Source organism: Stegostoma tigrinum, chromosome 10 (assembly GCF_030684315.1).
Source record: "Stegostoma tigrinum isolate sSteTig4 chromosome 10, sSteTig4.hap1, whole genome shotgun sequence".
Classification (NCBI taxonomy): domain Eukaryota; kingdom Metazoa; phylum Chordata; class Chondrichthyes; order Orectolobiformes; family Stegostomatidae; genus Stegostoma; species Stegostoma tigrinum.
The window spans coordinates 72,373,917-72,397,331 of record NC_081363.1 but is presented as its reverse complement, the minus strand read 5'-3'; the positions used below and the strand labels follow the sequence as shown (position 1 = coordinate 72,397,331).

General features: G+C 41.5%; 1 protein-coding gene across 1 annotated transcript in view; it reads right to left on the bottom strand.

Moving 5' to 3' along the window:
• Positions 1-18,871, bottom strand: part of dcaf5 (ddb1 and cul4 associated factor 5) — an 86,050-nt gene extending 67,179 nt beyond the window's left edge. Inside the window, exons 1-2 of the mRNA XM_048537916.2 lie at positions 18,424-18,871; positions 7,038-7,181 (exon numbers count right to left, since the gene is read on the bottom strand). Coding sequence (XP_048393873.2) covers positions 7,038-7,181; positions 18,424-18,778 — 499 coding nt within the window. The 5' untranslated portion in view covers positions 18,779-18,871. The remainder of the gene's footprint in view (positions 1-7,037; positions 7,182-18,423) is intronic.
• Positions 18,872-23,415: the final 4,544 nt, after the last annotated feature.

The following is a 23,415-nucleotide window of genomic DNA, read 5'->3' as shown; positions in this document are numbered from 1 at the left end:
TCAACAGACATTTTCCTCTTTCTGCCTATATTATTGGAATATATGTGAATCATGACAACGGGACCTCCACCACCACTACCACCCATCCCCCTCCCCCCACCCAACTCCAAGTTCATCTGCAGCCTAGACGAATTATCCTGAATTTAGGCACCAGGCGTGCAACACAGCTTTTTGAACTCTTGATCCTGGCCACAGAAAACAGTGTGTGTTCCCAGACTGTACTATCCTCAATTACAAATATATTTCTCTTTTCTCCACCAACCCACCCCACCCATGACACCTACTTCCTGAATGGCTCCTTGGTGCTATGGTCAGTTTGGTCATCTTCCCTATAAGTCCCTGCTCTCATCCATCAAAAGGAATAAGAATTTTAAACCTGTTAGATATACTCAAGGGTTGAGATTTCTTCAGAACTACCTCTGGATCCTTCCACCTGCCTCACTCAGTGACACATTCCTGTCCCTGACCACTGACCGAATTCAAGGTAGTCAATGTAAGGAATGTGACTGCCTTGTGCTCCTCCCTAATGAACGCTGCAACGCGTTCAGGGCTCAGACTCTAGCTCATCAACTCTGAGCTGGAGTACCTCAAGGCAACCAATAGTTGCTGCAGATGAGCTCAGTACGAACCACAATGGGATCCACCAGCTCCTACATCATGCAGGTACAACATTGCTTGGCCCTGCATCTGTTCTTTATTTATTTAGTTCTCATTTTGATTTTTTTTTAAAAAAAGTTCCTACCGGTCTTTTATAGTTTTTTTAAAGACCTGTAAATATTTGCCCTATTTACCTTCAATGTGAAAGTGAACAACAAATAGACAGTCTAATTAATAGCTATTAGTAAACAATGAACTTAGGGTTTTCCAGTGACGTTCCTTTTTCTTATGCGTTGGGGCCTGATCTTGGGCTTCAAACTATCCTGTAAAAATATCTCACAAACTACAAAGCAAAAAAGCAAACAAAAAGAACTCTTACCTCCCCTGCACCAAATTCCCATGCTGCCTCCAAATTCCCCCAACAATACACTCACTCCAGACACGATCTCTCCTTCCTGACCATACTAAGAAGTATGCTCTAATACAACTAGAAAAAGTCATCTACTAAATCCATTCAGGGATGCAAGACTAGGTATATATTAAGCTGTATATTTTTATGATAATTCCATTTTCAGCTGCAGTAATGGAACTGCATCAGGTAAGACAATGATTGTTTTAAATACTTTTTAATGCTAAAATTGATGCTTATTATATCGATCAACCATAGCGGAAAATGTTGTCATTATCAAATGCATTTTAATAGAAATATAAACTGTGACTTGAGTGCAACTGCAAATGCAATTTGGGTCAAATGTCAAAAGTACCTGTAAATAAATGCAAATTTGCATACTTGCAACAACAGACAAAGACAACATATAAAGTAAAACATTTGCACTCAATTTTGTGGTTACAATTTTGACTCACCTTAGGTGTCCACTTTGTGACTTACGATAAAAGGCTCAGAATGCCAAATACTGTTCAGACCAATTATAAATCTCACTTTGTAATCTATTACAAACTACATTTATTAAGTGATATTGATTAAAATTAAATATAGCAAATTAAAGACAGATTTCTTCCAGTACAGTTTATTACCAATAAAATATAAATGTTCCAAGTCTCCAATAACACTCTCAACATAAGAATATAAGTCTTAGGAAGAGATGGCAAAATTTGAAATTGTCACAAGATGCAGTGTTCTCAAATAAAACAGGAAATTTAACACGAAGTTAATGCTTTTTTTTATTCCACGGATGCTGCCAGACCTGCTGGCATTCACCAGCATTTTTTTTATTTCAGACTGCCAGCATCTGCAGTATTTCGCTTTTATTCAAGGTTTCTCAAATGCTGGGTACAGCAGATATACAAATACAGATTACATCCCTTATTAGCTTAGATGATCAAATTGACACAAAAGAAGTTCAAAAGATGGGCTCATACAACTAAGTTGATCCAATTACTAGAAGGTTAATAGGTATAATTCTGACAGGACTTATTCATATATTTTGCCCTGTACCATAAAAGCAAGTTCAGATCACACCAGGGCAACTGAAAAATAAATTTTTCCTTCTGATACAAAAGGCCTTCTTCTGTGCTGTAACAATACAGTGAAAATACCAAATTAATCAATATTGAAGTGCTTGTGCTAGCTATGCAAACTTTGCAACTGCCACTCGAAAGTAGGGCATCCAGACCTTTTAAAGGAACAATCTGTAAATGAGTGGCAATGTGCATTTCTTGTGACACAATTAAAAAAAATCAACTTAGAAAAATCTCTGCTTCTTGGAGCTGTCGGTACAATGGCCATCAAATCTGACATGGAAAAAAGAAAACTCTAGCCTTCCACAATTTGAGAACAGATAATGAAGGTGGCCATTAATGAAGGCTACCCTACCTAATGAAGGGTAAAGCAACCACTAAACACAATATGTTAGCACTGACCTATGAGCCAAAGATGCAAAATTATTTCCCGAAATCAATGTTCTGGGTGTGAAGTAATTGATGGGACACAAGTGTCAAACGACGGAGGGTGTGAAAGGAAATAAGACTGAGTGGATATCTGAGGGTGGAACACATCACCCAAACTCCCCGTTGTCGAAACTGTTTCTACACAGATGTATATATTAATATGATGTGAAAACATGTTTAGAAGTTGTATCAGAATTTCTCTGTACTATTCACAGCCCACCTACAGGAGATGTAATTAGGCTTCACGGGAAAGACATGATTTATCACCTATATAAACACTCAAAATGTTAACAATTGTGTAGTCATTGTGCAGTTAAAGCCATGAATGATGGACATTATTTTCAGTAAGCCCAAAAACATTTATACTGCTTGTTTAGTGCAGAGGTAGTATCCCTACCTCCAGGCCAAGAAACCAGGTTCAAGTTCAATCAGCTTCAAAGTGTGCAATATCATCTTTGAAATGTTGATTAGGAAATACCTCGAAACATTTATAAAGAGAGAATGGGGGCACTTGCAGAGCTCACTGGTATGCTTGAAACCTTTCACAGCCAGACTCAACACCAAATATTAATTTTTGTAAATTTGCTGTATAGTTTGACCAGAATTAGCATTCTCTTTACGTGAAGCCATCTGTTAAGACTTATTTTAATTTGGTCTTTTATTGATGCACAAAATTAGTTATTTAAAAATGGTATGAAGAGGATGGGGAGAGCTGGCAACTGCTATGCTTAAGACCTCCATGACTGTTGGGCACTTACTCTGCAATCCCAAATCTTAATTTTTAAGTTTCACTTGAGGCTTTGTCTTTCATTGTAATGCTCCTTTGCTGGGCTTGTTGATCTAGGTTAATTTGTTCATGACAGTTCAGTTAGTTTAGCTGTTAATTTCAGAACAGTGTAAAGAGGCTGGGAGGAACACAGTGTCCATTGATTTGTCTTGAGCCTTCTGAGACCTATGGGCAATGCAGGGGCTGGAGGGCTTCATCAGCCTACAAAACTACAATTTAGTTTGAATTTTGTAAGCTTCCTTTGGGGGAGGATTTATCCCTTGTTGCAGTGCTCTCGTAGGGTGTTGTAACTGAGTTTATTCGATGTCAACTTCAAAAATTTATAGCAATTGATTGTATACCAGGTTGACAACTACAAAACAGAAGTCTGCATTGCTGCTTCCTGGGAATTAACTTGCCATCAGTCAAAAGTTTGTATCTTCTCTCATACTTCACCATCTAGCTTGGATTAATGTAACTCTTAATTGTCCGTTTTAAGTCTACATTCCAGTTACAAAACCTGTTTTCCAAAACAGTGGGGTGCACACTTTGGACACCTCAAAGATTAAAAATCAGAAGACTGGCGTAACAAACAAAAACTAGTCCTGCTGACATTTTAAAATTAATATTTGTTTTAAATTTATCATGTCTACAAAAAAAGGTCAATAAAGCAGATAGTTAGTAACTGCAGGGTCGGAAAGGGTTTAAATATTTGATGCTTTTTCTGCCACCTCAAAGATGAAGCAATCCATAAGACAATGGAGAGCAAAACGGATTGCTTAGTTCAATATTATCTTGCTGTACTGATGCAATAATTGATTGAACACAGGACTTCATGGCACTAAATCTTACCAAATGATAACTGTACAATTTAAATCTTTTTACGGGAAAGATTGTCCACCATTGGGTGATGTATTCATGCTGAAATCTGATCCCTGAATAAGACAGATTCATTAATTAAATGTGCTGTCTGACATTTTGGCTTTATTTTTCATGGAAACTGTACAAACCTGGCTAACCGCGCTTCTTCTCATTTTGCTTTACCATGGAACTGCATTTCATAGCTCAAAATCATGAAGGTACAAGTCAACAATTGGTAACTGTTTCAATTTTTGGCTGTTTATCAACATTACTTCTCCGCAGCAAAATGATGGGCACATACACACAAAAAGAGTATTACCACACTGCCACTGCAGCTTCACACTTTTTTGCAGACCTTTACAAAGAAGAACAAAGAGCAGCATGGTGGCTCAGTGGCCAGCACTACTGCCTCACAGCGCCAGGGACCTCACTTCGATTCCAGCCACAGATGATAATCTATGAAGTTTGCACATTTTCCCTGTGTCTGCATGGATTTCCTCTGGATGCTCCGCTTTCCTCCCACAGTCCAAAGATGTGAAGTGTAAGTGGCTTGATCATGCTACCCATAGTGTCCAGGGATAGGCTGGGTGAATTAACCAGTGGGAATGGAAAGTAACAGGGTAGACTGGGTGAGATGCTCTTTAGAGGACTGGTGTGGACTCAATGGGCCAAATAGCCAGCTTCCACACTGTAGGGTTTCTATGAACTGGTAGGCTCAATATCAAAATACCTGCCTGTCTCTATTTATGAAATAATCAATCATTATCATAGGGGAAAAAAAACTAGAAAATCTAATTTCTTAAGTGATCTATTAAGAAATTGGAGGAAACAAATTTTAATATCCTGGTAGAAGTATAACGAACCGGAATGGAGATTATCCGTTGAACTGATGCACCACATATTGAGTTAAAAACATGCTAAAAATAAAGAGAGAGTGTAAAAAAAAGTCAACACAAAAAGACGAAATTGCACAAGCCTCACAAATAAGGAGTACTTCAAACCCAGCTATGCCTTCTGCAATTGTTGAGAGTAACAGAGAACTACAGCTAAAATCCTGTTCAATAGCAAGTTGTTGGTTTTACAAACGTGCATGGGTATTTTCAGTACAAACTGAAGACAGCGTTCTTTACAGATTTCTTTCAAATTAAACAGCTTTTTTGCCTCATTAAGTAAAAAAATTAATGAAATTCGAGGTATAAAGATCAAAAGTGTAATATTTAAGATCATAAAATCCCTACAGTGTGGAAACAGGCCCTTTGGCCCAACAAGTCCACACTGACCCCTGGTGCATCCTACCCAGACCCAGACTCCTATAAATGCACCTAACTTACACATCCCCGGACAGTGTGGGCAATATAGCATGACCAATCCACCCAACCTGCACACGTTTGGACTGTGGGAGGACACCAGAGCACCCAGAGGAAATTCACTCCCGCAGACACGAGGAGAATATGCAAATTCCACACAGACAGTCACCCTAGGCTGGAATCGAACCTGGGTCCCTGGCGCTGTGAGGCAGCAGTGCTAACTGCTGAGCCACCGTGTCGCCCTAACGAGAATGAGAATTTCTCTTAAGAAGTCAGGTTTCCCACGGCCTTATGCGTGGCAAATGGGATCATTCACCATTTTTCAAACAATATAGGAGTGTTTGGAATAGCATCAAGTCCACTGACTTATAGCGATGAGCAAGACAAGCTCCGTTTCTATTACTTTGTGTTCTCATTGGCACTTTGCAGATTGAAATTTGCAACAGCAGTAGTCTCCACATTAATTCATTAAAATTTTATCCCTTACATTTTGAGAATAGGAACACACAGCAAAATGTCACATTAGTACCACCAGTTGGATTTGGTACTTGATATTAACTAGTTCTGATAAGGACTAATGAAACCTAGTTAGCCCTCAGACTACACGTACTCCTAAACTTGGACAGAGTACTATAACATAACATGGCATCACTGTAAAAGGAGGAACATTGGGCTTGAGATAGTGTAGTGATTGCAGCCAGGCAGATCTTACTGACTATGAGATCCTTGCTTCAGGTTGTTAACCTTGGGCTAATCAGGGAGCCCTGGCTGAGCAGTATAAACAGGGGATTCAGAATCTCCTCATTTCACACTCCGACTCCAATATGGCTGGCTACAGCCAGTCTACTACGCACAAAGGTGGCTTGGTGATGGGATATTGGCCTCTGTGTGGTTATTGCAGTTAGAGAATTATGCTGTAAAGTATGGGGTTTTTGATACTTTGTTAACCAGAATTGAATGCAATGCTATTCCTGACTAGAATACAATATAACTTCACCTTCAGATTTATAAAACACTGACTTGTAAATAAAGCTGAAGTTTATAGTGTCCATCCTTGGAAATAATAGCATTGAGCACTTGAGTCTGTCTGGCAACTTCAAAGTTAGTTAGTTGATTAAGTTATTGTTCTGAAAAAGACTTTCTTCATCCACTGCAGCAATGAACAAGTGAGTTAAGAATTAGGTTTAATTATCTGTTTAGCCTATTCAAATTTGAATGCAAAATACAGTTTGCTATTACTGTTTTGATTAACACAGTTTTCAGTACATTGCTTACCACAAATCAGCTGCTTGTTTGTTCAGAAAGCTCCATTCCAAAGTTTAAGCAGCATTTATGCAATCAATTACACAATCATTCCACTAAATTATATCCACACATCAAAAGGAAAAACAAACAAACAAATCCAAATTATGCAACCCATTTTAATAATTTCAAACTAAAATTGAAACATAGCTGCTTTTCGAAATACTGAACTGTTGGACATCAATTTAAGGGGGTACGTAAATTATAATGTTAGCAAAAGCTATGTATCATTTAGTGTTCAAAGAAATCAAAGTTGAAGTAATGTAACATGTTTTATAGGATGCAAGATTTCTTACCTCCTGAAAAGAGATGGGTATTTGTGCTGTCAAATGCCAGACAGAATATGTTGGATAGATGTTCGCCTTTTAGTTGGACAGGTTTAGCTTTTGAATGAATAGCCTTATCAACATGCCACAACAAGACACGACGGTCATCTCCTCCTGTCGTAAAAAGCAAATTTGCAAATTACTCTTCAGTTCAAAGCATGAGAAAGTCTAAGCAAATTAAAGCAGACTGCGAACAACCCTGGTTATACAAAAATCACTGTAAAGAAAAGCTTGCAATAACACAACACAAACCGACAGCCACAACCTGCAGTAGGGCTGTGCAACAAGAACTGATCAGCTACCAGACCACAGTGGTCATTGCTGCTTTGGGGGAAAAAAAAATTAGGGTCCAAGAGAACTTTTATAGTCACTTTGTGTCTGCTAGTTTTAGGAGGCTCAGGAAGGGAGGCAGTAACATGGAGGAGGCTGAGGAATCTTCTTTTAGTCACCGGGCATCCATCCAGGCAAAGACCTTCAACAGTACAGCAACACCCTTACGGTACTCAACTCACTCCTGACCATCCACTCTCCACCCTCACCTGCTCTCTTGCTCTGGGGCTGCAGAAAGTTAAAACAAAGTCAGATTGGAAGAGAAAACGGAAAAGCACTGATAGAGAGCCTTTCATCTTAGCTAGACCAAAGAGCCAACACAAGCCAATTCTGTAAGTCCAGTCACTGTTGTAATGTTTGCTTTGTAAGTAGGATCAGAGTACAACTCTAGTGTCTTTGTATGAGTAAGCAGGTTGAAGATTCAAGTCCTGCTTCAAAGAGGTAAATGCAATACCAACACTGATACTCCAGGAAATACTTGCGGAATACAGTCCTGCCAGCCACCTTTCAGATGGAACCACAAAGCAAAACCTCATCTGCTTACTCAGGTGAATGGAGAACAGAGCCAAGAAGGATCCACAAGCATTTAAACAAACACTACTTCTTCTATCAAAATACCCAAAAAGAACCAATTCTCTATTCCATAGGGATAATCTGAAATTGTAAACTTAATCTAATAATGCTTGTTCCATATCTTTCACAAAGCAGCCGTGCATAAAGCAGACAGATGCAAACAAGAGATGCTAAGCAAATGATCCACTTTGGCATTCCCCAGGTCCACAGACGGTCATTAGTCAATTCTGTTCATTCAGTGGCATTACAAAATGGCTTAACATGCTGAATACCTAAAAGGCAACAAACCATGACAACATCTTGATTGTAGTGTAGAATACATGCTCAGTACTAGCTGTACCTCTAATCAAGCAGTTTCAGTTTAGTTACAGTCCAATGCTGGTATCAAAGCAGCAGAGTGGAAAATGACTTCTGACAACAAAAATCAAGGCAAATTCAATTTGGCCAATGACTACTCACCAACATCTCATTTGTTGGCAAAGGCTCGCTGGTATTCAGTTTAGGTTACATCAGAATAACTGAGCTCCAGGTCTCATTACAGCCTTGATCCAAACATACACAAACGAGGCGAGGAAAGAGTGACTGCCCTTGATATCAAGACAACATTTGGCAGAGTGTGGCATTAGGGAGCCCTGTAAAATTAAAACCCATGGAAACCAGTGGGGGAAATTCTACCTAACACTACTGTGACTGTCAGAGATCAATCATCTCAGGCACAGATCATGGGTGCAAGAGTGTCTCAGGATAAATATTCCCTAATCAGCCTCTTTATAGACATTAATAAACACTCTCTTTTGCAGGTGAGATTTAACCCAGGCCCCTAGCCCAGAGGTGGACACTGCAACTGTGCCACATGAGCCCAAGTGCCCCAGGGTAGTGTCTTCAGCTGCTTCATCAATCATCTTTCTTCTATCATAAGATCAGAGTGAGCATTATGTATGATTATACTGTTCAGTTCAATTGTAACTCCTCAGACAATGCAGCATACCCACACTCATCAAGATCTCTATAAAATTTAATTTTGGATTATTTAGTGACAACTTAAAACTCATGCCATAGATCGTATAACATCAGAAATTCTCACTACCTTCCTTTAATATTCAATAACTCTCATTCATGTCCTGTAGGTTTACAACTGACTAAAATCTCTACTGGACCTACCACATAAATACTGTGATTATGGGAGCAGATCTGATGCTGAGTATTGTTTAATGAATAACTCGCCTTGCAATTCACCCAAAGTTCAGAATGTGATGGAACATCTCACCTGCTTGAGCAAGTGTAGATCTAACAACTGCGTGCAGTCTCGTCTCCAAATTTGAGGAAGGACAGTCTTGCTATTGAGGGAGTGCAGCATAGGTTCACAAGGTCAATTCCCAGAATGGCAGGACTATCATATGTTGAAAGATTGGAACGACTGGGCTTGTATACTCTTGAGTTTAGAAGGGTGAGAGGGGATCTGATTGAGACGTATAAGATTATTAAGGGATTGGGCACACTGGAGGCAGGAAGCATGTTTTTGCTGATGGATGAGTCCAGAACCAGAGGACACAGTTTAAAAATAAGGTGTAGGCCATTTAGAACAGAGTTGAGGATATATGCTCTGCCCCAGAAGGCAGTGGAGGCCAACTCTCTGGATACTTTCAAGCAAGAGATGCATAGAGCTCTTAAAGATAGTGTATTCAAGGGTTATGGGGATAAGGCAGGAACAGGATACTGATTGTGGATGATCAGCCATGATCATAATGAATGGTGGTGCTGGCTCAAAGGGCTGAATGGCCTACTCCTGCACCTGACTATAACCCTCAAAACCAATAGGATCTAGGCCAAAGAAACCTGCTTGATTGATTTCCCATTCACTTCCTTTGCCACCAGTGCAACATGCCTCTGGCATGTACTATCTACAAGATGCATTACATCAACTCAACCAGACTTCTTACTGCAGCATCTTCCAAACCTTTTATCTTTCACAAAGAATGGGTAACAGGTATATACAAACAACAAAACTACAAGAGCAAATTCCCCTCCGAACCTCTCATTTTACTGGCCACTAAATCATCATTCACCTTTGTCATTACTGGGCCAAAATCCAGAAACACTGAAATCACAAACCGTATGGGACTACATAAACTGCATCAATCTGTGGCAATTCATGGCAGTAATGACCTACCACCTTACTGAAAATAATTATGGGTGGGTAAGATATGATGCTCTTCTCAGCATCAACTCAGCAACTATGAATGAATAATTCAACATTTGTACAGACATAAGACTGTAAGAAATTGGAACAGGAGTAGGCTGTTCAGTCCCTTGAGCCTACCACAATGTTCCTCAAGTCTACTTTCCTGCCACTTCCCTGGAACTCTCGAGTTCCTTACTGATCAAAAATGTATCAATGTCAGCTTAAAAATAGCAAGAACTCTGTCTCCACAGCTGTCTGTGGCAAGGAATTCTAAAGACTCTCAACCCACTAGGAGAAGAAATTCTTCTGCATCTCTGTCTTGAATTGGCACCCCTTTATTCTGAGGCTCTTCCATGACAGAAAAAATGGTCTCAGCATTTATCTTGTTAAACACCTTAAGAATCCTATATATTTCAATGAGATCACCACTCATTCTTCTAAATTCCAATGAATCCCCAAATTTTAATCTTTGCTCATTAGACAATACCTCCATTCCAGAGATCATTCTATTGACCCTTCTTTGAACTGCCTCTAATGAAACAATGTACTTCCTTAAATAAGATGACCAAAACTGCTCATTACTCCAGATGTGGTCTCACGAGTATCTCGAACCATTACAGTAGGACATCATACTCTAACCTCAAAATAAAGGCCAACATTCCTGATTACTCTATTTGTCAACTTTTTGCCCACTTACTTAATATCACTCTGTTACACCCCGTCACAATTTGTTTTGCCATTTATTCTAGTGTCTGAAAATCTGGCTACATTCATTTCTTTCCTCCAAGTCATTAACATACATTGTAAACAGCTGTGGTCCCAGCAGTGGTCACTGTCACAGGTCACAAACCTGAAAAAGAACCCCTAATCCCAACCAACTGCCTCCTGCCCATGATCCAATTCTCTATCCATGCCAATATAAAGTCTTCAAAAGGGTGGGGTCTTACAGATAAAATGCATTATCTAGTTATTAGCATCTCTTCACATGCTGCTGATTCACTTCCTATCATTTACACCTAAGAAACACCAGAGAGACTAGAAAAAAACTGCAGCTACTTCAAGATCTGTCTCATTTCCCTGTCAATCACAGCTAGCTTGAAAATCACTCATTATAATTAGAAATGGCATTTCCAGTCTCTCTCAAAAGTACGGTCGGAATATTATACAAGTCACATCACTTGCGCCAAAGAATGGGAAGTTCTGGTATCTACCTAATGATTTTTTTCATAAATTTACAAATACAGCTACTAGACGTATTATTCATACCAATTCCAAATATCCTACCCAAGTTGTATACAATCACCTCAACACTTTAAAAACCTTATCCATTTTCCTGTCAAGTCTGCGTTATTTCAAACAATCCTGTCATATTGTGACACCTAAAGCTCATCATTACTTCCAGACTTCGTTATCCAGGACTATTATTTCAGAATTAAACCATATGCAATATTTCAAGTAAATTCCTAACAGAACCATTGACGGTCTTCAATTCATATCAAAAGTGCCTATAATGATCTTCCCGACATATCCCATGACCAGCACAAAGGTTGCACACCATTAACGACTAGGCTCAAATCTCTTCCTTGATTAAGTATTATCAGATTACAGGATTGTCTGGCCATTAATTCACAGAAAGGATCTAGGCTTTTAAAAAAATTGTTTTAAATAAAAGATTTTTTCCAAGCAATAGCCAGTTTAGAAAAGGTGACACTGATTAATAGATTAATAACAAAGACCAACAAGTAGAAGCAATTTGTTACTCAATTCAGTAAACACCTTACATCCAATTATTCTACGAAACAGGCTCACAGTCATACCAACAGGTACAAAACAGACAGAGTCAGAGTCACATGCACGGCAACAGACCCTTCGTCCAACCAGTCCATGCCGAACATAATCCAAAACTAAACTAGTCACGCTTCCCTGTGCGTGGTCTGTGTCCCTCCAAACATTTCTTATTCATGTACTTATGTGAATGCCTTTTAAACACTAACTGTACCGGCATCTATGACTTCCTCCGGAAGTTCATTCCACACACGCACAACTCTGTACAAAAACAAATTGCCCCTCGTGTTTTTTTTTAAACCTTTCTACTCTCACCTCGAAAATATGCCCCCCGTTGTCTTGAAACCTCCTACACTAGGGAAAAGACACCTGCCTTTCACCTTATCAATACCCCTTATGATTATATAAACCTCTATAAAGGTCACCCCTCTACCTCCTACCTCCAGTGAAGAAGTCACAGGCCATGCACACCCTCTCCATAACTCAAACCCTCCATTACTGGCAACATCCTAGTAAATATCTTCTGAACCCTTTTCAGCCCAATAACATCCTTCCTGCTACAATGTTACAAGAAATGGTCAATGTACTCCAAAAGATATTGAAGAATTTTACAGCACAGAAAGATGTCATTCAGTCCATCATGTTGGTGTCAGCAATTTCAAAGATAAAACTATGTATCCCAACTTCCCTACTCTAAAATCATAACCTTGCAAATTTCTCTTTAAATGATTTGTTCATGGTGAGGCCTAATTAAGACTATGAGCAAACACGTTAAACTCAGGAGAATGTAACAGGTGAATGAGTTATTTTCTTTAACTCAAGCATGGCAAACTACTAACATGAAGAAGCATTGCACGTTCATTCATTTTGTTATTGATGAGAACAATTATACTGATTAAACTTGTTGCTCTCCATGCAAAATAAAGCAACATATTTCATAAGAGAAGTACATTGGGGCCAAAGGCATAGAAACATGGGGCAAAAGAAGCAGAAGTCAGCAAACCACCCCTCTGAACTTGCTCTGTTATTTAATATGGTCATAAATGTTCAGCCAACTCAGCATCCTGGTCCTGCTTTCTCCCATACCCTTTGATCTCTTTAGCACTTCAATAAAAATTTAACATTATGGTTTCAACTGCTTTCAGTGGAAGTATGACTATCCAGTGTTCATTGCACAGATGTACCATTGGAAAACTCCAGGATCATGCTGTGCATAAACAGATACTGGACAACGTGAGTCAATTCTGAAGTGTAAAGAATGCATGGTTCAATTATAATCACCAGTATCACTGCCAGAGAAACTGCTTCTGAGCAAAGGAAATATTTTACTGACATGTAGGGAATGCAAGGGTAGAGGACACCAGAGGCTCTAGTCTTTGTCCTACTTGATTTTAGGAATTGTGTCAAAAGACTAGAGAATTCCAAATATTCTACCTCTTCAAACAAAAAGGGAAGGGGTACACTGACAAAGTGCAGCCCAGCTTGTTAAGATAAATCACGTATGACAAACTGAATTGAGTTTTTCAATAAATAACAGAGGGCAAAACGTTTACGCAGTTCCTATTGAACATATGGACTACATCATATAAAAAGACTCACCAGTAAAGACAATGAGTAACTGGACGCAAACAGTATGGATACCAAACAGGCTAAGGGACAGGATGCAGAGAATAGTGTGAAAGGAGGGCTATATTCAGTGCTATCACCCAGGAGACTGGATTAAAACCAATACTGTTTCGAAATATCTTAAACCATTAGAACTTGGATGCAGTGGATGTCAAGACATGGATGTGTTGTACACTAAGAACAATGTTAAGAAATTGAAAAAGGAAGTCCAACGCGATATATTTTCGAGGAAGAATGAGGATAGTCAATAAAATGTATAATATTCTACTGTATGGGTCCTCTGCTTGAGGCAGGTCCTTCGCTCACGATTATTGTCTGATGCTTCATCCTGAGCCATTTTTACTAGTAGCATTTTTTTTGTCAGTGATGGTTTGGTTATAGAGCAAAATAATACAATTTTAAAGTGATTGTAGAAAAAGAAAGACATGGGATGTACACACACAAAACTCTGAAGAGGTGAGGATAAGGTGATAAAGTTGTTAAGAAAAAGCATCTGGGATCTTATGCTTTAAGAATAGAGACACAGTTCCAGACCACTGGGCAGCATGGTAGTTAGCACTGCTGCCTCACATCAGCAGAGACCCAGGTTTGACTCCAGCCTTGGCTGAATTCTTGGAGTTTGCACATTTTCCCTGTGTGCGCGTGGGTTTCCAATGGGTGTTCCGGTTTCCTCATACAGTCCAAAGATGTGGAGGTTAAGCGGACTGACCACACTAACTTGTCCTATAGAGTCCAGGGATTTGCAACCTAAGTGAATTAGCCATTGTAAATGCAGAGGTGGGGGTGGCAGTTCTGGATGGGATGCACTTTGAAAGTTCATTCAGACTCAATAGGTCAAATGGTCTCTTTCTGAACTTTAGGAATTCTACAATTCGACCATTAGCAAAGTGACAACACTTATCATTGGTCTTGAAGGAAGCTGCTGCAATGATCTGTTGATGTCTAGAGTGAGTGCATTTTTTTTGGCCTGACATTTGTTTGTATCTAATGCAAAGTCAAGGTACTACCATGTATCCAGCGACGCTAACATATTACAACAGATAAGACAACCAATCATATTTAAGTATTCTAACAGACAGCAAACTAGCTAGTAAAGCGCAGTGTAAAATTTTTATTAAGGGGATAAAAAAAATCAGTGTGTGAAATAAATAATTAGGGCATATAGATGGTATTAAGGTAGAAGCTGAAACTAAAGTAACATTAATAGATTTAAAACGTGAACATCATAAAGCAAACGTGACATTCAGAAATTTTTTTACAGAACTTTTTTCATGGTCAATGAGGTTGTTCTTCAGTACCTGTAACCTATTATGAGATTAAAAACCTACATACATTTCATTCAGTAAGCTGTACCTTTTCAGGGCTTTTTAAACTAGCTTAATCAAATAAAAGAGCAAGGATTTCTGACATCAGTTGATTTCCACTTAATGAGGTCAGGGAGTATCTTCAACTGTACGCTCATTGGAGAGCAGAATCACTGACAACAGCTTCTGAATTTCCACATTCAACTACACATGGTCAGATCCCCAAAAGTTGTTGTCAGTCCACAGAAGCAATGATGGCAAATATCAGAGACAAGACCAGAAGAGTCCAGAAACAAGAAAGGATTATTAAAGCTTCAGAAATCATTGGTTAGGGGGTCAACTTATATTTTAGTGATATAAGATGATGAATTTACTAGAACTGCAACAGAGATGAGACACATCAGAATTGTAGGACTGTTCTCCTCAGGTCAAGGATTTAGTTTCAACACATTAAAATTATAGTGAACGGGGGAAAAATTGTATATCTGACAGGAAAGGACTCGAATTTGAGGGAAATTAATTCATTATTAAAAGACCCAGAAGCAACATTTGCACTAAGTAGTGATCTGCAATCCATTGCATGAAAAGGTAATGAAAACAGTTTCAATATTAACTTTGAAAAGAAAGTTAAATAAATACTTCAGGCGAAAAAGAATTTGTAGGTCTATGAGGAGAAAAGCTTAATAGGACTAAATGGGTCACTCTTTCAACAATCAGCAGACATGATGGGCTATTGTATGCAGGACAGCCTTCGTGCTATTTAACTTTATGATTCCACATAACATTATAAAAACAGATCATACTGTCAGACAAATATGCAATAATGTGTTGTGATGATCTGTAAATATTGAAATATGCTTAAAAAGCATTTCACAAGCTGGTAAAAGTTTCCAGAACCTCTGGCTACACATAAAACAAGGGATTTAAAACATGTTTAAGACACCCAACATGTTATGAATACAACACCACTGACAGCCAGTTTATAAAAGCTGCAATTCCAGTACTTTCTTCAAAGTGAAATACATCAACTATTATTTCAGAATAATTAAAAACTGAGATCGGAGCAAGGAGGTGCGCAGTCACAGGACTGGACAGGATTCAATTGCCCATTACCGGTTGCTAATAAAGCAGCTTTCACAGCCACAAGAACCTCACTACTGCACTAATTTGTTCAGATAATCTGAAGGAAAGTTGCACCAGTGGGGTTAAAAGCATAAACAGCCATATATTGAAAAAGTAGATATTGTGGTCCTGGTATCTTTCATTAGTTTGGGTATTGCACACCCCAATCTATTAGTGTTTCAAAAAGTGTGTATCTGAAAAAAACAAGTAGCTTTAATTTAACATTTGTAAAAATACGTGTGGACGAGATGCAAGCATTGCCAGTACAGCCAGTTTCTGTTGCTTATCTCTTATAATTACTCTTGAGGAAGTGATGGTGAGCCACCTTCCTGGATCACTACAGTCTATAGAAGGCAGGTAAACCCACAGAGCTGTTAGGAAGTCCCAGAATTATAGGCATTTGTTCAATTTCCTTTCTCTCCACACTCACGCCACCCCTCTTATCCCTTCCGTATACCGTTCCCCTCAACCGTGCACCTCGCGACAAACACCTCCATTCAAACCCTCTGACGCCTTCACACTTCAACCGTACCTTCCTCACATCAACTTACTGCACACATCTTCACTGATTGTAATCTTTTCTTCCCATCACTGAGTACAGACCCTCGCAACCTTCTGCAATACCACCCACATATTTCCTCCTTCTGGCCCAACCCATAGCTCTCTTCCCATCATTCCACTGCATCCCTCCTCAAATCCCACACGCATGTCCATACCGTCCTCTCATCAACCCATCTGCAACCCTGCATCCCTCATCGGCACTGTCTGTATTTTTGTCCAGCACTCCCCTCCCATCATCATATGCAATTCATTCCTACAGCATCCAGAGAGCCCCACCATCCTCTGTTTAGCCCCCTTCCCAGCCCAGCGCCTCTCCTGCTGTACACCAATTGCAACCTCTATAGTACTCCCATTACATCCCACACCTCTATTCCCTCCCTCGTCCCCTGCTCAAATTCTCTGATCTTCCACTGCCCCTCTCCTTTCCCCCTCATCCCTGTCCCTTTCCTAATCACTCAACAGCCATATTGGCAATAATTCCAACCGGGAACTAGGACCTGTGATTGCACCATCTGTGGCCCATGGCATGATAACTGGAGCATTCCCTATTTGCAGTGCTGCCTGAGATCAGCTGAAGTGACAAGGGACCACAAATCAAATCGGGTCTCTTCCCTGAACCTGTGTTGCCCAGACTAGTCCCACCACTGAAGCCCCTTATTTTACCTTCTATGAGATTATGACCCTGCGGGAGTACCTTTGTTTCAGCAGGACATTAACAAGGTGTACCGCCACCCCCGCCCGGCCAAAGGATAAATGCTCACAAATAACACACACACAGCCAATGTTTGCCCAGTGAGTCATTCCAGAGTGTTGAGGTGGATGAAAAGCAGGCCAAGCAGCCACAGAGGGGCAGGAAAGGTGACGTTTCGGGCCTAGACCCTTCTTCAGGTGGTCTAGGCTCGAAACATCAGCCTTCCTGCTCCTCTGCTGCTGCCTGGCCTGCTGCGTTCATCCAGCTCTACACCTTCTTATCTCAGGCTTTCCAGCATCAGCGGTTCCTACTATCTCTGAAACCACTCCAGAGTCTTGCCTTCCCAAACACTGGGCCGGGTGAAGGACGATGCTTTTGGCGTGCATAATGAGGGCGAGCACCGGCCTGAGGGTGGTCCGGGCCAACGGGGAGGGGGAAGCTTGTGGAGCTCCAGCCGCAACTGACCAGCCCCCCTCCTAACCCCACCAACCCAAAGCCCGGCCACAGACACCGACAGCTTCCCCCACACAGTCCCAGGAAACGGGCGAAAGGCCGTGAGGAGGCCTGGGCTCCTGCTGTCGAGTTCTCCCGCGGAGCAATCAACGGCGACGGAGGCCGCCACCGCAACGGGAGAGGATCTGAACAAACGGGGCGCTGCCCGTCCTTTCCCCACCAACCCCCAACCCCTCCAGCAGCCTGAGACAACACGGTGTAGAGCTGGGTGAACCCTCCAGAAGCCTCGGATTTTCTCTCTCCCTTCACCACACACACCCGCCCCCTCAAACCCCCAGGTCTGCGAGGCTCCTGTCCACCACACACACACCCGCCGCCTTCCCGGAGGCTCTGCCTTTCTCCGGGACTCGCTTCGACTTCAGGCCTGTCCTCAGCTCAGCTCCGCTCCACTCCCCCCCGGACACAGGCCCGGGCCCTCTTCTCTACAACCACCACCACCCCCCCAAACGCCCCCCCTCCCCCAGGGCTGCTCTCCACCCCGCCAGGCTCTGGGCCTCGGCCTTTCCGTCTTTTCTTTCTCCCAGGCCCCAGGCCCTAGGCCTCCCCTTCCCCCGCGCCCCCCCCCACCACAAAAAACACGGAGCCTCGGCCTTTCCCTCCAGGCCCGGAGCCTCGGCCTCTCCTTTCTTTCCCCACACGACCAGCCCAAACCTCCGCGGCCTCCCTTACCGGACACCAGCAGCTCCCCGGCGCCGCCGCTGAACTCGATGGCGTTGACGCAGCCGAAGTGCCCGAGTAGGTCCTTCTTGAAGAGGTTCCTGCAGGAGGACAGGCGCAGCCGCTGGAAGGCCTCCTTCAGGAAGCGGTCCCCGCTCAGGGCCCGGCGGCCCAGGAACCGCAGCAGCGACTCGGGCCCGGCGGGCTCCTTCATGGTGTCGGCCACCAGCGCTCCTGCTCCGGGAGCTGCGCTCAGCCGCGGCCGCCGCTCCTCCCCCTCATCATCATCATCATCATCATCAGTCCCGTCTGAAACCGGCGGCCGCTCGGCCGCAGCTGATAACCCGTCAGAGCCTGAAGCCAACATCAACACAGCAACATGGTGCAGCCAGCCCCTCCTCCTCTTCCCCCACCCTTCTCAGACTGAAAAGAAAACTAAACAAAAACATCCCCCTTTCCCCTTCAGTCACAAACCGAAACTGTTTCAACACCTACTCCCCCTCCCCTCCCAAGGGAGGGGGGGGGGGGGGGGAGAGAGAGAGAGAGAGAGAGAGAGAATTGGGGTGGGTGGGGGAAACCACCAAGCAACAGCCCTCAGGTCGCCCTGCTCTGACTCTGACCCACTCGTTTGCCCAGGGCTCACGGACAATGTTCCTGTGGAGCTGTGTCAACATTTAACAACAAGAACTCCTGTGATGGGTTGGTGCGCTGGGGTGCTGAGGCTTGTCATCTCTCCTGTTTCTATTTAAGGGGACGTGGTCACAGCCCAAGGGAAGAATCGATGGTGTTAGTGGCAAAACACAAACCGAAAAAAGGCAAGGTTGTTGGAAATACTCAGCAGCTTGGCATCTGCAGAGGCAGATTGGGTCAACGTTTCAACTCGGTCGACCCGGGCGTTTTGAGCTGCTGAGTATTTCCACAGCACATTTCCTGTTTTTATCTTGAATTTCCAGTATTTTGCACAAAATTAGGCAATTTGACCTATCATATCCGTGCTAATTCCCTGTGAAATTAACTCGGCTAGAGTCACTCATAGCACCTTTTCCCTAAATCCTGCATTTTTTAAAATTTGCAAATTACCCCCTGCTTCTCCCAAAGACACAATTGTATCTTCTTTACTTCTCTTTCAGACAGTGTCTTCCAGATCTGAACCACCCACCACTTAAACAAAATCCGCACGTCTCCTCTACTTTGTTTCACTTCAATTTTCCATTAGTTCTTGGCCTTGCTACCAACAGAATAGTTTGTTGCTTCTTGTCTCTTACTCTGTCCAGATTCAATGTGATTTTGAACATCGCCATCAAATCTCCTCTCAACTTTCTTTTCTCTAAGGGAAACAATCAAAATAATTCCCCAGTCTATCATCAAAGTTGAATTTCATCACCACCAGAAATATTGTGCAAATGTTTTCTGCATATTCTCCAATGCATTTGCATCTTTCCCAAAGTGCATAGCTCAGAATTGGATACAACACCCCAGTTGATGCTAAACTACTGTTTAACAATAGTTCATCTATTCGCAGCTCACAGAACTTTCACTTTTTGAATGATTGGTAACTCTTGCAATTGTACCCTGTGCATCCAAGTCTCGGTCAGTAACATAAATCAAAAAAGTAATGGTCCTTAGCCAATTTCTGTGAAACCCCAATACATACCTTCTGTCGGTCCAATAAATGACTTTATTGTTACTCTGTTTCCTGTCACTCAGCCACCCTAACCTGCATGCTGCTACTATCTATTTTATTCAAAGGGCTTCAATTTTCCTATCAAGCCTGTTATGTAGCACTTTATCAAGTGGCTTTTGAAAATCCAAGTATACTGTATCAATCGCAATACCATCATTGGCCTGGTTCAGAGATAGTAGGAATTACAGATGCTGGAGAATCTGAGATAACAAGGTGCAGAGCTGGATGAACACAACAGGTCAAGAAGAGCAGGAAGGCTGACGTCCTGGGCCTAGACCCTTCTTCAGAAATGAAGAAAATGAAGAAGAAGAAGAAAATTTCTGAAGAAGGGCCTAGGCCCGAAATGTCAGCCTTCCTACTCTTCTTGGCCTGCTGTGTTCATCCAGCTCTGCACCTTGTTATCTCTGTACCCTCGTAGGCCTTCTTTGATACCTCACCAAAAACTCAACCAATTAATTAAACATGATTTACCTTTATAAAAATTCATGCTGGTTTTCCTTTACAAATCCAAAGTGGCCATTATCCATTTTGAGTTATTGTTTCTAAAAGCAATTTTGCTCACCGAGGTTATTACTACAGGCCAATCAATTTGATCCTAAGTTTGCCAGCAGAATTATGGAATGAATGGGAAATGGGCCATGTGAATTTATAGTTGGCTTTAGGATGAGTTTTTGTGTCCCAGTGGTAGTGTCTCTACCTCTGAGCCAGAATGCTCAGATTCAGGTTCAACCTGATCCAGTGGTGCGTCATAATATGCCTGAACAAGTTGATTAGCAATATCTACAAAGTTGGCTGAAATAGAGCCTGGTGGTTATTTTTCTTTAGTATGGGAACATAATATGTAAGGGTGCTTCCAAGGACTAAGTACTAAGATCAATGTTTTTCTTAAATGAACGTTAATGACATAGACTGAACTTGGAGGGAAGAACGAAAGATGGGTAAAAGTTGGAGGCATTGTGAAGAGAATACTAAAAGATCTCAAGAGGGCATTGCATTTTGGATACATTTGTGGCAGCTTACAACTCACTGAAAAGATGTGTGAAATGATACTTTTTTGTCAGTGAAAAAGCTAATGTAGAACAAAAGCTATAAATCTAAAGAGCGTGCAAGATCAAAACAAAAACACTTTGGATATATTTGCACAAATTGTTGGATGTAATGGGATAGACTGAGATAGTGATTAAGAATCCTGGGATTTATAAACTAGACAGAGTACAAAAGCAAGGAAGTTAAAACAAATCTCTGACCTTCAGCCTCAATTTTTATATTGTGTCCCGTTCTGGGCCCCATACTTTGAAAAGGATGTGAAGACTTTAGAGATGATGGAGAAAAAACCTAGCTGACTATCCAAGAAAAATACTTCAATTTTTGAGATAAATTGGAGAATTGGGAATTGTTCTCAAAGAAGGGAAGGTGGAAATGAGATTTGTTTAAGGTGTACAAAACCAGGAGGGGTCAAGACAGAGAAGATAAGGCAACAGCTGTCTCAGTGGCAAGATGATTGAGAGCCAGAGAACACCATTTAAGACAATTGGCAAAGGATCCAGAAGTGACATGAAGGAAAAACATGTTTATATTGCATGCGGTTAGATCTGAAATGCACTATCTGACAATGTTGTGAACCCAGATTTATTTGTCATTTTGAAAAGGAAGAGGGCAATCTTAGGTGGGAAGAAAAGTTTCAGAAGTTTCAGGAGTTTTAGGAAAGGGGCAGGGGAATGTGGCTATGGAAGTAGCTCCCTCCATGCTGTAGCCATGATAAGATGACAAAATTCACTTTGGGTAGCAACACACAGTTGAATCAATCACTCGTTACACACATCATCTGATTTGTTTTCATATTGATGTCAGTGAAAGAGATAAGGCAAGATCTTTTATCACCAATATTAGGAAAATTGATTGGATTCATGATCAGGAATTGTGCAAAATAAACTGTGGAAAGATAACTAGAAAAAAAAGAGTTATAACTTGCAAAACTAATAATGATATTTTATAGTCACCGTGGCAGTGACATTTTTAATCAGTGGATGAAAAAGGATCAGTTGATCATGTCATGAGGACACTCCATTATTAATTTTTTTAATGATTTATGTTTAAAGGATTGTGGACAATGTTTCATTTGAAGATACTGAGGAGAAGTTTGGTTGTTTTTATCTTAAAGGAATCACTGAAAAGACAATTTGGAACATCTTTTAAAAGACACTTCTTGGATTGCCTTTTTTGGTCTCAACCAAAATGGTTGAAGGCACTGGATAGTGCAAAGGCCCTGACAATATTCTGGAAATAATACTGAAGATTTGTGCCACAGAACTTGCTGCTTCCCTAGCCTAGTTCTTACAGTACACTTACAGCGCTGGCATCTACCCAACAAAAGTGGAAAATCACTCAGGTATGTCCTGTACATAAAACACAGGACAAATCCAAACCGGTCAATTCCCACCCCATCAGTCTATTGTCGATCATCAGTAAAGGGATGGAAAGTGTCATCAACAGTGCTATCAAGCAGCAGCTGCTCAGCAAATACCTGCTCAGTGACTCCTGGTTTGGGTTCTGCCAGGGCCACTCAGCTCCTGACCTCATTACAGCCTCGGTTCAAACAAGGACAAAAGAGTTCAATTCCAGTGGTGAGGTGAGAGTGACAGCCCTTGACATTGAGGCTGCATTCAACTGAATGTGGCATCAAGAAGCCTGAGCAAACTGGAATCAATGGGTATCATGGGGCAAATTCTCCGGTGGTTGCAGTCACACTTGGCACATTGGAAGATATTTGTGGTCATCGGAGGTCAGTTATCTCAGCTCCAGGATATCTCTGCAGGAGTTCCTCAGGGTAGTGTCCTAGGCCCAACCATCGTCAGTTGCTTCATCAATATCTTTCCTTCAATCAAGAGGTTAGAAGTAACAATGTTCACTAATGTTTGCACAATGTTCAGCACCATTTGTAACTCCTCAGATACATGTTCAAATGCAGCGAGACCTGGTGACTTCTGCACCACGCAAATGCCAGGCTATGACCATCTCCAATAAGAGACAACCTAAGCACTGCCCCTTGATGTTCAATGGCATTACCATCACTGAAAACCCCACTTTCAACATCCTAGGAGTTACCATTGACCAGAAACTCAGTGGACTCACCATATAACCTCAGTGGCTTTGAGAGTACAGCAGAGGCTTGGAATACTTTGGTGAATAACTCACTTCCTGACTCCTCAAAGTCCACCCTCTACGAGGCAGAAATCAAGAGTGTGATGGAATGCTCCCCAGTTGCCTGATTGGGCACTGCTTCAACAGCACTTCAAGAAGCCATTTAGGACAAAGCAGCC